The 14,966-nt window shown below is 33.9% G+C and overlaps 1 protein-coding gene across 1 annotated transcript in view; it reads right to left on the reverse strand.

Moving 5' to 3' along the window:
* The window catches only part of LOC138310378 (BMP-binding endothelial regulator protein-like), an 84,960-nt gene that overhangs the window by 3,466 nt on the left and 66,528 nt on the right, over positions 1–14,966 (reverse strand). The window contains exons 6-11 of the mRNA XM_069251576.1: positions 12,302–12,401; positions 8,902–9,011; positions 7,757–7,894; positions 5,529–5,633; positions 2,080–2,131; positions 88–754 (exon numbers count right to left, since the gene is read on the reverse strand). Of these exons, the coding sequence (XP_069107677.1) occupies positions 88–754; positions 2,080–2,131; positions 5,529–5,633; positions 7,757–7,894; positions 8,902–9,011; positions 12,302–12,401 (1,172 nt within the window). The remainder of the gene's footprint in view (positions 1–87; positions 755–2,079; positions 2,132–5,528; positions 5,634–7,756; positions 7,895–8,901; positions 9,012–12,301; positions 12,402–14,966) is intronic.

The raw sequence follows: 14,966 nt of genomic DNA on the forward strand, positions 1-14,966 counted from the left end.
TCTTGTAATTTATACGGCAAAACATTGCAACATCAAGCATCTGGATGACTTTGACTATTTTTGAAACGTTTTAGTGATTTTACCCACCTGTAGTACTGCCTCACGTCCACGAGACGTCTACACCGAGAGAACACACTCGCTAAAAGATGGCTACATTCTCGTTTGGCACGTTTTCTCTTAGAACTATCAGTTTTACATGGAGGTTCCGTTTTTTGAACATTTTCCTGAATTGTACAAGCGGCCTTACTTCCCACGCGCCAGGTGTTACCGAAGCTTTCCCCATCACGATACAATACATCGTCCTTCCCTGTCAGGTCGTCCGAACTGAGTCCATTATAATTCCCACACAGACCTCTCATTTTCTGCTTGTAACGACTAGGAATAGTCACTTCAACAAAACTATCTCCATCCCAAATTATTTTTATTCCGATTGAGGTCATGACCTTCACCGATTGTCCGTCTCGTAGGATCGAGAACTCGGCGTGATTTGTGTAAGGAAGTTTCACACGTCTTCTGTTTACTTTCACATTCATTTTCTGGTGAAGACCGATTTTTGTGTTTCCAAGAAACAGGGTCACCATTCTTGTCCACGTGAACCAGGGTGATGTGCGCGCATCATTACGCACGCGTATTGAAAATGATTTAGTCACAATGTCTTCCGCTAAGAGGTATTTACAGGGTCCTTGGAAATTATATATCCGCCCATCAAATGTTCGATAGTGCGGGTCACCGAACACTGTACATACTCCTTTAGCTGGAAACAAAGAAACAAAGTCTATTTTAATCATAAACTACATTTATCTCGGATAGCTACATTGATTTACCAGTTGTATTTGTTATATATATATTGATATATTACAAGAAAGTTATTTGAGTTAGAATTATTCGTTGAAATACATATATGTCTCGTTTATTTTAAAATACTATTATGACAGTAATAACTTCAGTTACTGTAAATCCACTATCTTTAGCGGCTACTAAATTTTGCGATTTCAATTTCAAAACAAGTTCGCGTCGATTAACTTTCGCGAATTGGAAAATCAAATGCAAATATATATCAAAATATGATCGCGAAATTCGCGAAACTAAATCGCACGCCAAAAGTGTTGGTTTTACAGTAAGCATATTGATAAAAAGAGAACAACATTAGTATATAGCATTTGTCAATCAAAAAATTTAAATCACTAATGTTATTATTAGGTCTCCTTCCGGATTAACACTTATCTTCATATATCAACAACAATTTGGTCTCTCGACATTATTATGTTTGTTTTTCGCTGAGAATACAAATGTAACGTAAGAAATTTAAAGGGAAAGCTTCCGCTTCAGTTAAAAAGAGAAGTATCCCAATGAATGCATGAAATTTTAATTTCGATTTAGGTATCAGCACATCAAAATTATTAAACATACTTAACGAAGATACAATTTTATTTTATCTTTTCTTTATATTAATTAAATTGTGATTTTTAGAATAAGTAAAGTTAGATCTGTTCCCTCAGATCATACAAGACAAAAGAGAACTATTCTTTGAACTGTTACCTACGAGAAAGGGTCTATAGGTGCATAATGTTATTCGTCACTGTTTATAAACATTCCTTTCGGGCTAAACCGATCTTCTAACGACTTCTAAAGTAAAACTTTATGCTCTTTAATGCATTTTGGAATGTTCTCAAACTGCCACTGAGAAGTTTATGTGTCTGTAGCATTCTCATGTCACAAAACGTCTGGTAATGAGAGTGTAAGGATGTACAGGTAATAAAGAGAAATGGTCTTTCTCACGTGCATTCTTATTTACTGATGTTTGGTCTTGGCTAGAACTAGAAACACAGAGCTCGAATTTCTTATAAATCCAACCATTCATCTCATTCACAGTCAATTTCTAACCCAATACAAACATTCTACTGACTCAGACTGTTTAGTGACTATCTAATAACCGCCTCAGTAATAATTAATCCGGATAGACCCACACACGTTGCCTAGTTGGGTTTGTATGACAGTTAAGTTGTTACATAGCTGTGTAATATAAATCATCTAAGACCAATTAAAACAAGGGACTGATCAAGATGCAAATTGACTTACCTTCGGTACATCTCGGACAACATTCACCACCAACATATTGCAATCGGTAGCCCTGCAATTAAAACAATACAATATGAAGGGCATACATTTTTATATTAATATTATAACATTAATGTCATTATTGAAATGACCAAACAATATTACAGAAACGACAAATACTTGATTTGATATTTTCTGTTTGTTAATCAGTAGATATTTAGGTAAGATATTTTCATGCTTTTGTACTGATTTATGATTAAGGGCGCTATCTACAATAATAAATAATTCCTTTAAGTATTTCTAGATGTAAAGCGTGTATGAGTGAATCGTGTTTATATAAATCATTCTTATTGCTTGAGTACATGATTTTAGTTGTCCCTGAAATAAACGATGCATTTATCAATGAAACATTTCTTGTTATCAAAAGCGAAAACCACAAAGAGAAGAGACGATGAAATCAAATAGAAACTCTTCCATATTTCTAAATGTATTAATAAGACAGAATATGATGATAAGGAGCTTTCAGTTTTCGTCATCGGGCCGGCACCACACTAATTACTATGAAAAATGAATTCGCATCTTACAAACCCACCGGGGAGACATGTATAAAGACTTCAGTAAGACAGATATTATATTTCATACCATAACCTACCAATCATGGCAGATCTATAGAGTTCTGCTTAAAACAACCACTTCAAGTGAAGAGCATTGCAGAGGGGATATTCATTTTTGGATCTTTGTAGATCCTCAGGGACTACCAATGACATATTTCATAGTGATATCTGAGTGAGTGAGTCTCCCTACCATCATACCTAACAACTGCAGAAATTAATGTTTTTTATCATATAGATATTTTACTATTAAGTATCTTTAAGATATACATCTCTAAAATGATATTCAAACTCTTGAAATGTTTAGCGATTGAGTTGTAATGGATGATAGAAATGCCCGTGTAGCCGATCGTCTGGAACGGCAGACCATAGATACAGGACACTTAATTGGGAGGGGAGATACTAAGTCGTATTCAATCTTCCCTACTACATCATATTTCTGATGATTTGTGAGAGCGACAATAACTTGTTGGTTTCTTTTCAGACAAATAGCGGTGGCATTTGATCTATGTAGTATGAAAATGATCATTTACGTTCGAATACCAGGACATTCTTCAACAACATCGCATAATTTTACTTCTGTATTTGTATATATTTATATGATTAAGAAAAAACTAAGGTCATACTGAAAATATCAGATAATTTGTGATATAGGACCTTTTGTCCAGTACTCCCCCTTCGTGACTGGTCGGTCGGAAAATTTCTACCCATAACTATCAACCACTGAAACCTTGCATATTCGCAAAAATAGTTACATATATCACATAAACAATTGAATGAAAGGAATAATGATACAGAAATTTTTGTTAAAAAAGCCACACCAAAACTGGTTTGCGCCCTATAAAACCCCCATAAATACTGGTTTGCGCCCTATAAAACCCCCATAAATACTGGTTTGCGCCCTATAAAACCCCTATAAGTACTGGTTTGCGCCCAATAAAAACCCAAACAAATACTGGTTTACACACTATAAAACCCCCACAAATACTGGTTTGCGCACTAAAAAACCCCATCGATACTGGTCTGCGTAATATTAAACCCCCAACCATATTTGTCTGAAAGTTATAAAACCCTAAAAATGTTGGTCTGCGCCCTGTAAATTCCCACAAATATTGGTCTGCGCCCTAAAAAAACACAAATACTTGGGTAACAGTTGACAGTTACACCGAAAGGTCATGGGTGAGGTTTTATAAAGCAGACAGCCCGTTTAATAACATGCCAAAAATAAAAAAGTATATGTCCTAAAATTGGTGTATTCAATCTAGAGACTTATATGGAGGCTTCACATTTGCATGAAGAAACTCAACAAAATGGGTTCGAGATTAATGGTTTAGAGTGTATCCGAATGTGCGTCTAAGACGGAAAAACTCAATACTGTAGTAGCAGAAATTGATAGCCGCGGTACGAGGTGAGGTTGCTCAAAAGTTTAATGTTATACCTATGTCGAAATAAGCCCCTTTCCGCTATCACGAGAGTGATGTTTCGTTTTAAAAATGTGTTCAAGAAAAAAAATCTTAATTTTGGGTTAAAAATCCCCCCTTTTTTGGCAATTTAAAAAAAATGGTTATCATGGTTTTTAGAGGCTCACAAAACCACATTAATCAGACATGTCCAAAAAGAACTCTCCATAACAATTGCAAAGGTTGTTTTTCAAATCTACTGTACTCTGCTACCTTGTCTGAGCTCTATAAAACCCCTATAAATATTGGTTTGCGCCCTATAAATATACAACATACTTAATAGCTTTACAGACTTCTCTTTATCATGATATAATAAACGATTTTCTAAATAACATTAATATTTTGTGTACTTTTACTTGTTATCGTGATGGAATATCATATGTTTGATACAAGAAAAATTGCAACGTTTCCATCTTTTAGCAATAATGTAATGCTCGTCAAAAAGAGAGGGAGCTGATAATTATGATAAGAAAATAGATTCGCATTATTTGTTTATCATAAAACACATGGTATATACGACATCACATATTAATGATAGTGGTATCCCTATCAATAATCAATCTATTCTCCCCTGACAAGATGTTATGTGTGCATACGATAGATTCTATCGAGATAAATCCACTAAACCTACACGGTAACACTGTCAATACAGTTAACTTCGAAACAAAACTTCAGTATGTTCCGATTTAGATTTTTTTCTGCCACTGTATAAACGGGAACATTAAGGACGTTTACAACACACATAAAATCGGTATGGCTATATGATATACTCGGTCTGGTAATAGAAACACTAAGTTAATGTGTAGGAAGTTATCATTTTTAGAGCTGTAGAGTACTTCTCTACCCCTTTAATGCCTAAATCTCGATTATTTATGTACCAATAGCTGTGTTAAAGTTTTCAACAGCCATCATAACCTGTAGATGGTTATGTGCTTTTCTGATTGGTTTTTCGTTATAATGTTATAGGCATGTTTCATAGTTACAAGGTAATTATCATTAATCATATAGGGAAGGTATTATCTTCTAAAATCATGTATGTCATATTACAGTAATGTAAAGAAGATGCTATACTGCCGTGCCATTCTAATAACTAGATACTATTTATTAGACTTTCGACTTTAACTTTCAATATATCTAATAACACAAAACCAATGCTCAAGCAAAGATTGACATGAATGCTGACACCTTATTCAATTTACCCTTAACAATACAAATTAATTGAAGAACTCTTTTTTCGAAGCCACCATTACGCCGTTGTATCAGCCAATCAGAAGCAATGTTACAAAACATACATTTTTCTTTCACTTTCATGGAATGCTCGCAACAAGACTGAATTATGCAGTGTCAACATTGTTTGTATTAAAATAACACCGTCAATAGTAGAATATAAGTTACTTACCGACGGACACCACACGGTGTTTCTACAGTTTTGGACGTGACATCTTGTGGAACCGTCATCACATGAACACGTCGTGCAAACGTTTGGCCGCCATTCTTGTTCATGCTGTAATCATGGTTACAAAATTGTCAAAAGCTTGTCAACAATATAAGATAAAAAAAGATAATTAAAAGTCAGGATTCGGAGAGCCAGTTTTACTCAAATTGCAGATATTAGTTGGACGTGACAATGGACGTGGCGTGCAAATAGCATCGACTCCGAGAGTTGTAGATATGAACCGGGATTCTATTGTTAGAAATGACACATCATTTTTTTATAAAGTAAATTATCGTGTCGAAGTATCTTTGCAACCCGAATTTTGGTCCTATTCTTAGTGGAGATTTTACTGAATATATCTCCATTAGGAGATAAGATAGTCAGCACAATTTCCATTAAATATAGATCCAAAATGCGGGTCGCAAATTCCTTCAGCAATTTTATTTGACATGATAATTTGCTTTGAAAAACTAATGTATATAAGGTGCTTTATAAATAATAGTAGAAGTGAGACCAAAGCTTTGCTTCTTGGTTTGACCGTAAGTCCTTATTATGCTGAACAATACACGTTTATTGTCTTCATGTTTTGCAATACTGTTAAAATTCATTTTGAGATCGTATTTGCCGTTTGAAAAAAAAACACCAATGAATTTAAGTATTGTAATTATCAAAATGTTGCTAACCTTTGGTTTAGGGAAAGAGTTTATATAGGCTTTGCCTGTTTTTCGATCCTTTTGACTGTAAATCATGTCAGTAGAATTTGTTAAAATGAAATGTACGTTTGATGGTAAGTAACATTACATTAAGTTCTTAATTTATAGAAATGAAGAGTACAGATCACATATGAAGGTAAGCTTAGGAAACTCGTTTTTGATCTCAGATTTAAGATAAAACGTAATTTTACGACATAGGAGTGAACGATATATCCAATTAACTTATATACAGATCATTACATAATTCCATTGTACGGTATCACTGTTAAGGAGGGTTAAAATATTTCTTGTTGCTAATGCAACGACATAGGGAGGCGTCCCTCCTCCCATTTATTACTGCTTTTTGATTGCATAACTCAGCGGTGAATATCAATATAAAATCGACATCATATCAATATGAACTCCTTTAAGCCTGAGTTAGATACGGAAATGATGATGATTTCAACTCGGTGTTAGGAGAGTTAATACTAGATTTAAAATTATATTTGTATTAATTTAATTTTCATCTGAAAATTCAAGAAGAACTAAAATATTAAATATATACATATGGGTAATATACTATGTAATTGAGCACCAAACAATACTAACATTGCGATAATTACAATATTTACAATGCATACATTTTAATACTATAAAGCCAAATAAGAACAAAAAATAAATATTGGTAGTATTGCCAAAACAATTATATTTTTTACCTATATTGTGTAATATTGTTAGTACACACGGCCCCAAGTCATGAAGCCAAGCAGTGGTCTAAAATCTCATCAAACAAGCATTGTTATCAGTTATTTCGATTTGTTTCTTGTGTAAGAATATAAAAAAAACCTGTATTGTTATCACAATATGTATAAAGTGCCATGCATATATATGTCAACATTTTGATCTATCACAGTTATTTCCCTTCGTAGTGACGCAGTGAAACATTCGGCAAACCTCGGCCGATTAATATGTAGGGTACCGGAATCGGCCGAGGTTTGCCGAATGGCAGTGAAACTAAGGGGAGTAACTCTGGTATATCAGAATGGTGTATCAATAGTTTTAAAATATTTGACCAGCTCATTTGATCAAATAGCGAGATTTTCAATAGATTTCGGGGAAAAAAACACAATGTCAATTTTTTTCGACGAGTTTTGGTACATATAAATCCTAATATTTTCAAGGTTCAGTGTAAAATGTGGTCATTGCAATATAGATTATATCAGAGGACTTTCATTACAATAATTTATAAAATTGAAATTACGTTTTATGACTTAATCCCTCTTTGTATATTATAAGCTATTCAGTCTTTGTGGATGGATATGATATATGGATGGTTATTTATCAATTAAAACGTCATAAGTATGCGAATGAAAATCATGTTATTTTGAAAACTATAACGTTTCACTCACAAATGACGCAATAATCAATCCTTCCTTTAAAGTAGGCAACTCCGATATATCTAAATATAAAATGAGTAATTCTTTATAACAATTGACTCACCATATAGGTTTTATTCCTATAGTCGCATGTCTGTTTTTCAGGACAAACGCGACAACATGAATTTTCCCTCTGGACAGTTTTCTCTATTGGGCAGGGTAGCGGCGGACACGTCTCCCGATCACAAGTAAAAGTTCCGTCCTGTACAGAACGTCATAAATTATAAATAATACTTCAGATAAAAAAAAGTATGTTACAACAAAGTATCATATTATTCAAAGCCGAAGCGACGGAATCCGAGAATGACCCACAGAAAACAGTACATTAGACGGAAAATGTGAAATATTATGTGATAAACCTAGTCAAATCTTATAAATAAAAACGCCTTTCAGAGTACACTTTAATAAAGGTAATTGTTTTTATAGCATGTGAAATATTTCCTGTGATACATAAAAGGATATCAAACACTCCAGAGTAAAGTGATGTTTTATCAGACCTTCAGTTATTGAGTGTGGATATTCCATGCACAGTAAACCCAAATACCTCTATGTCGCCTACCTACACATCATCGTCTTTAGTATGCTGTGTTATTCATTTGATAACTTAACAAAAAATGGTTTACAGCAATATTATTTCGTGCGACCAAGTGCGGAATTTTCCTAAGGCTTTGATGAGTTTTCATACCATTTTGTTTGAAAATGCGTAAAATTAAGACAACCCCTTTTCGTGATCGGATTTATTATAACCTAAATTTTAGGTAAGCATTTATCTGACTTATCGTAATCAACAGTTTGTAAAGGAAATATTTCGAAGTTTTGTTGGATATATGCGTCTTGCGCAAACTCAATATTCGCCTAATTTTATAGTCTGTAACCTCGTAATTAATGCGAACATACAGACATAAAGTAATTAATAAAGACATGTGATATGATAGTCCGCTACCTATGTTATCTTTCGGTTGTTTGTTCAGCAAAAAAACACCAAAAAAAAAAAAAAAAATGTTGTTTTTAACATAAGTCGGTAATTTTCGCTTCATGGTAAGTTCGCGTGCCCATGAGGAACGGATCAAGAATAAAGACTATTTTAGTCAGGTAGCGAAATTAAATTTTTTCTTTAAATCAATTTTGATGTATAATCTCGAAATATTTCACCCTTAACGAAAACCGCCTATAAGGTAGTTAAAACAACATCAAAAAGAGAATGCTTACCACACATATACAACTCGTACAGTTGCCCGGACGAAATTTCTCTCCGCTTTTGTAGATTTTATTTTGGAAGAAACATTTACCACCGGGTAGGTTGAATATCCTCCTCTGACCTGCGCAAACATACACAATGCAATATAGGGTTGATGTGTAGGATACTGACAACAACAAACATCAATTAATCTGAGGAAACATAACTTGGGTAAAAAGTAGGTGTAATATGTTTACTACATGGATAGATAAATAAATATAATATACCGGGACTGTTTTCGCATATATTAGACAGTACAGCATTAAAATATTATTTCGATGGTTATAAAAAGAACGCTTAATTTTTTAAATGCCGGTTCTACTACAGTGAACCTCGATAATCCAGACACCTATCTCTGCCTAAACCGTAAGGATTTTCCGGATTGCCGAACTTTGTTTTTTTAGTCAATATAAAAAATTTCGGAAATCTGTTCCCTAACATTTGATTCCGGACAGAAAGTTATCCGGACTTTCGGCGTCCGGATTATCGGGGGTCTATTGAACCGGTATTTCTTTGTTTTGAATTAACACTTTCGTAGCCATGTAGATATCAAATGTCCAAATAACGGTTTGAAGAAGTTGCAACCATTCAGCCATTTCATGTAATCTTTCGATAGACGATTTAGAGTTATCTATTTAAAAAATCTTGGGATTTATTTGCAGTGGCGGAAGTAGAGTTTGAAAAACGTGTTGGGTGAGGTTACGTTAGAGTCCCACTGACTGTTTTATTACTAGGCCGTGTCGTAACACTAAAACAGTTCGGTATAGAGCCCTAAATAATGTCTCACGCATTGTACAGATATCTTAGTTGTTGTTCAATTATTCCAAAATAACAGAAACTATAATCAAGATTTTCTCGAAAACTAAATAAACGACAGCATACTAATTTTACATTATGTAGTAGTTTCGCGGGGAATTCAATTTCGCTGTAATGGCCGTCAAGTTAATTTTCCGCGAATTTAATATCCGTAAATATAATGTTACGAATAACAACTAAGATAAGCAAAATAGCTTATTACTATTACAAATAGATCCACGTAAACAATAATTCAGTATGTAAAAAAGAAAGAAAGAAACGGCGTCCGATAAGTAATGGTTTTCAAACAGAAACGGCGTCAGATATAACAATAGTTGTAAAACCAAAAAGGCGTCAGATTTAGCAAAGGTTGTAAAACAGAAAACGGCGTCAGATATAACAACTATTGTAAACAGGAAACGGAGTCAGATATAACAATTACTGTAAACAGGAAACGGCGTCAGGTATAGCAAATTTTGTAAACAGGAAACGGCGTCAGATATAGCAACGGTTAACAAAAAGAATTGGCGTCCGATATAGCGATGATTGTAAACCAGAAACAGTGTCAGATATAGCAATGGTTGTCAACAAGAATTGGCGTCATATATAGCTATAATTGTAAACCAGAAACGGCGTTAGATTTAGCAATAGCTGTAAAACAAAAAAGGCGTCACATATAGCTATAATTGTAAACCAGAAACGGCGTCAGATATATATAGCAATGGTTTTGAACCAGAAACCGAGATCATTTAACGAAGCCTGACGCTTAAAGATTCTCGTTGCGCTAGTTTAATTGTAGCAAACAATTCCGTGTGTTTTATTAAGTGATGTGATTTTCTTTAATAATCTCTGAACGAGCTCAAGTATAAACACGTCCGGTGCAACACGAAAAACACGTGCATTTTAATGTATTTCCAATCCGTTATCGACATTCGTAGTTTGATGTATCAGATAATGTACTATTCATAATCTGTTGTATAACTAGGTTATAATGTTTCCTAAAAACGCCACAGGACGTGCATATGCACGATCAAGAGATGCTGCAAAGTTGTGTAAATCTTAAGTACTAACTTTATCGGCTTTCCAATCCATCACAGACACCCTAGAGTACACGTGAAGTGACAAGACAGAGTTTGATATTTCCTTAGATTTTTTTCTACATGTTGTGGTGTTAATATTAAGATAAGACTCGATATAGTTAAGTGGCTTAGTCAAAAATTTCACGAATAATGATAAGATTTATATTGAAATGTTCTCTCGGCGGTGTACTTCCAATTTCACCAAGTACGTGTAGCATCTGAAAAGATTATAATTCATCATGTTTCATGCATTCTTGCGCCAGATATATATATATATTATTCACATACTAAATAATAGCAATGTTATATATAGTAAACTTTGAGTACAAATTAAGCTTGTTGGTTTATGTATGGAAGCAAAGTCCTTAAATAAAACAAAACAGATAAACCTGATGATTTGATGAAGTATGTTTATCGATGTAACGACTCTATTTAAATTATATACCTTCATCTATCTAATAGCAAAATAAATCTTGTTGTATAAACGAAATGCATGAAACGAATACTGTGAACGAGAAAATTTACGCGAGGGAAATATTTACACAAATTACACTCGAAGGGTATTGTACCGCGAAAATTCCTCAAATGCGTAATATATTGTTAACAATTGGTAGCTTAACCTACTACGGTATATCTATCACAAAAATAACACCAACGTGAAACGCGAAATGAAGCTCTCGTAGAAATATCCATGATAACAGTAAATAAACGAAAATATTGAGATCTTTCTTTCACTAATAAGTATATTCAAAACGAAACGTAAAAAAGAAAAAATTGTAGGTATATTACAGTTTGTGTGCCGGTTCTGACTCTTAACATCAGAGAAAATATCACACTGATAATAATAATATGATAATATAATAATAGTATTAGTATAATGATAGATCTAGTATCCATACATGATTTGTAACAAGTGCTACCCTGAGTCAATACATAAAGCGAAAACAAACAAAGACTATACATAAAGCGAAAACAAACAAAGACTATGTTTTTCATTCGTGGTAGGATCACCAGTGGCTACTTGCATTGTGGTCATTGGCTAATTCTGACCATGTGCTATTGTCATCATTGACCAGCAGGCATGGGGTAATTAAACATGTAATGGTAATTAATTGTAATGCATTACAGTTTTTCAAGTAATTGAATGTAATGTGTAATTGAAGCAAATTTCAATTACATGTAATGGTAATTTAATTAATTACATTACAAAAATGCATGTAATGCTCAATTACTTTTCAATTACATTTCAATTACATGTGATGTTTTTTAGATAGCTTTGTCAGATTACATTTTCCATATTTCTGTTCTCACTTAAGTTTTTGTCTTTTAATTTTAGCTTTAATATCTTTATGATTAGTTACTATGCATGTCTACCATACAGTTTGATAACAGTACTTTATCTAGCACTCTTGATCAATAGTGAGAATAATGTCCTTCCTACCTATGCCCTTAATTGTTTAAATCATTGACCAGACTATTCTACTAAATAACTACTAACCTTTGCATATTTTACAACAGGAGCCGGGAGGCTGCCAGATAACGTTCTTAGGACAATTTAACACCGGACACGTCTCTTTCTCACAGCTGACAGTGCCATTCTGGAAACCATAAATAAAAACATATATTATTGTATAAAACAGGCCCTGCAGGTAGGGCGTTAGAATTGTACCTGCTGCCCCTATTGCATGATCGTAAAAGGCGACTAAATATAGGATCTTATCTTTACTCTTCCTAACGGACATTATCTTTCCTAATGCCTCCCTTGGCACCGCCTCACTTTTGGCATTGTGTTGAGCGTTCGCCCCTGTGAGGAAGGCTCTGGGTTCTGTCCCCTGGCCGAGACAAACCAAAGTCTATAAAAGTGGTAGTTTCTGCTCCTGCTTAGCGCTCAGCAAAAAGGGAGTGGGACGACTGGTTCGCCCGTTGTCAGTATAATGTGACCGGGTGGGGTGTGTTGCTTGGTGTCTTCGGCGGCATGCTTCAGTGATATAGCACTATAAAAAGGGCAAAAGTTCCACTATACAAGAAGACACAACATGAATATACCGCAGTCTCCCGAAACACGCACCTCGCACAACATACATGCAACACACCGCATACATGGGAGGCCGTCCTTACATGACCATAGCTGTTAATAGGACGTTAATTAATCAAACAAACAAACAAATATTGTGTAAAACACTAGTGCGGGAGTATAGTCGAATAATAGTTAGTCATTGCAAGGCATATTGTTTGATTAAATGATGCCTAGTTGGTAGAACATTTTTTCCTATCAAACAGTCGTATATTAGACATGAAATACTTGTGTTATTAGAATATAATGAAATATTCGTCAAGTCAATAAAATATGGCCGACAGTCATTCAGGTAAAACAATTTGTAAGCGCTAGTAAAATGTTTCTTTTGCTACGTGGGCACTTCAGCAATGACTATTCTAGATCTGCTAACACACAAAAACAATCAATGGAGGGAGCAATGTTGACAGGATAATTAGGAAAGGGATACCTGAAATTACTGAATGTAATCAGCTTATTAGCAAAACAGACATGCCACCTGTCTAGATGAAAATTAAAAATATGTAAAAAAAAAAAAAAAAAAACTCAAAAACTAAAAGTCATTAAACGTTTAGAGCTTCTCAAATGTCAAACCTATTGTTAGGAATGTTGGGTTTCAACCTCTAAATTAATCAAATGAGTTAATGTCTACCTTCGAGTTGTTTGTACAATTTACTGATTCTAGTCTGAATGGATGGATAATTTTGCTGACTTTAAATGACTTTCACAAATCTGGAGAAACATTTCCTCGATGAACACGTTCACCTTGAGAAGGTCTCGAACAGAATATGTGTATATCAAATATCAGCCCCGTCCTCGTAATCAGAGCTAACAAAACCAACTGACATTTTCTCAATGAAATGATAGATATGGGGGGCAGATTGGCGATCTGGTTACAGCTCAAGTTTAAATACATTTTACCAATTTTGTCTTCACTACAAATAAACTACGGCATAAATCAAATACCCCTGGGAGCTTATTTTCAAATTTCAATACGGCGTATTATAATTAACAAAGCAGACCCCCGCGGTCCGGAACCTAGGCGAAATATGTCATAAGAACAATCAGTAAAACAACTAATAAGACTTGTGGCATACTGCTGGAGAGTGTAATTAAAAATTATTTTCTATTTAAGATAATTTTCCATTGATTAAATTTCTTAACAACGTATTGTTCTAGTTATGAAAATCGTAAAATATATTATTATGTAATTCTGGTTTTCAGCATATCATGATTACTTTTTATTTTTATGAGTTTAAATTAAGAATGCAGCTTTTAAATTGATAACAATCGTGATTTTAGTATGTCTCAAACGCCTTTATGACATTTATGAACACAACTATTGCATTGTTCTGACTGATCCGGGAATAACTTTATTACTTTAAACGTTACATTAACGTTAGTTTTACAGAAACACTAAGTCTAGCATTGATATTTGAAAATCAATTAATAAACCATAAAATATATTCCGTGTTAGTGAAATCTAAACGGGGCAGAAAAACACATAGTAATAACTGCAGAATGGTCCAAATAAGTGCATGCTTTTTATCTACAATGTCCTTTGTAAATTGGGAAAAAAATCACATCTCTATTTGAACTATTAATAACTCTTTAAAAGTCATAAAACGGTAATCAATAAGACAAATATAGCAATATCTGTCTATTTTTGAAGTTAAACACTATCAGGTTTATTCCGGAACTACAGTGATACGGTTTAATCTCTAACAGTTATATTTAGTATCAGCAGGTTAGATCGGTTTTATCATCAATCAGCGGTAGGTTTTATTCTTAAATAACTATTACGACATTAATTGTGTGTAATCATCACAAATATGTGCTGTCGTTTACAGAGGCGGATAAATCGGCAGGTAAAAACACCACAGGTGAGATGTTACAGGTGTGTGGGCGTTATCAGGAAGCAGGTAAGATTAATGGAATATTTAATATTTGTTCAGAGTGGGGGGAGGAAGTTTTATAGTCCAATACCTCAAACTGACTTTTCAAATTTGCAAAGAAAAATGATATTTGTTATGATTATATGTTTACATCAATTCAAATAAAACTATATAATCGTTTTATTCTGTTTTTGTTTCAACTTCATTGCACATGT

Source organism: Argopecten irradians, chromosome 16 (genome assembly GCF_041381155.1).
Source record: "Argopecten irradians isolate NY chromosome 16, Ai_NY, whole genome shotgun sequence".
Lineage (NCBI taxonomy): Eukaryota > Metazoa > Mollusca > Bivalvia > Pectinida > Pectinidae > Argopecten > Argopecten irradians.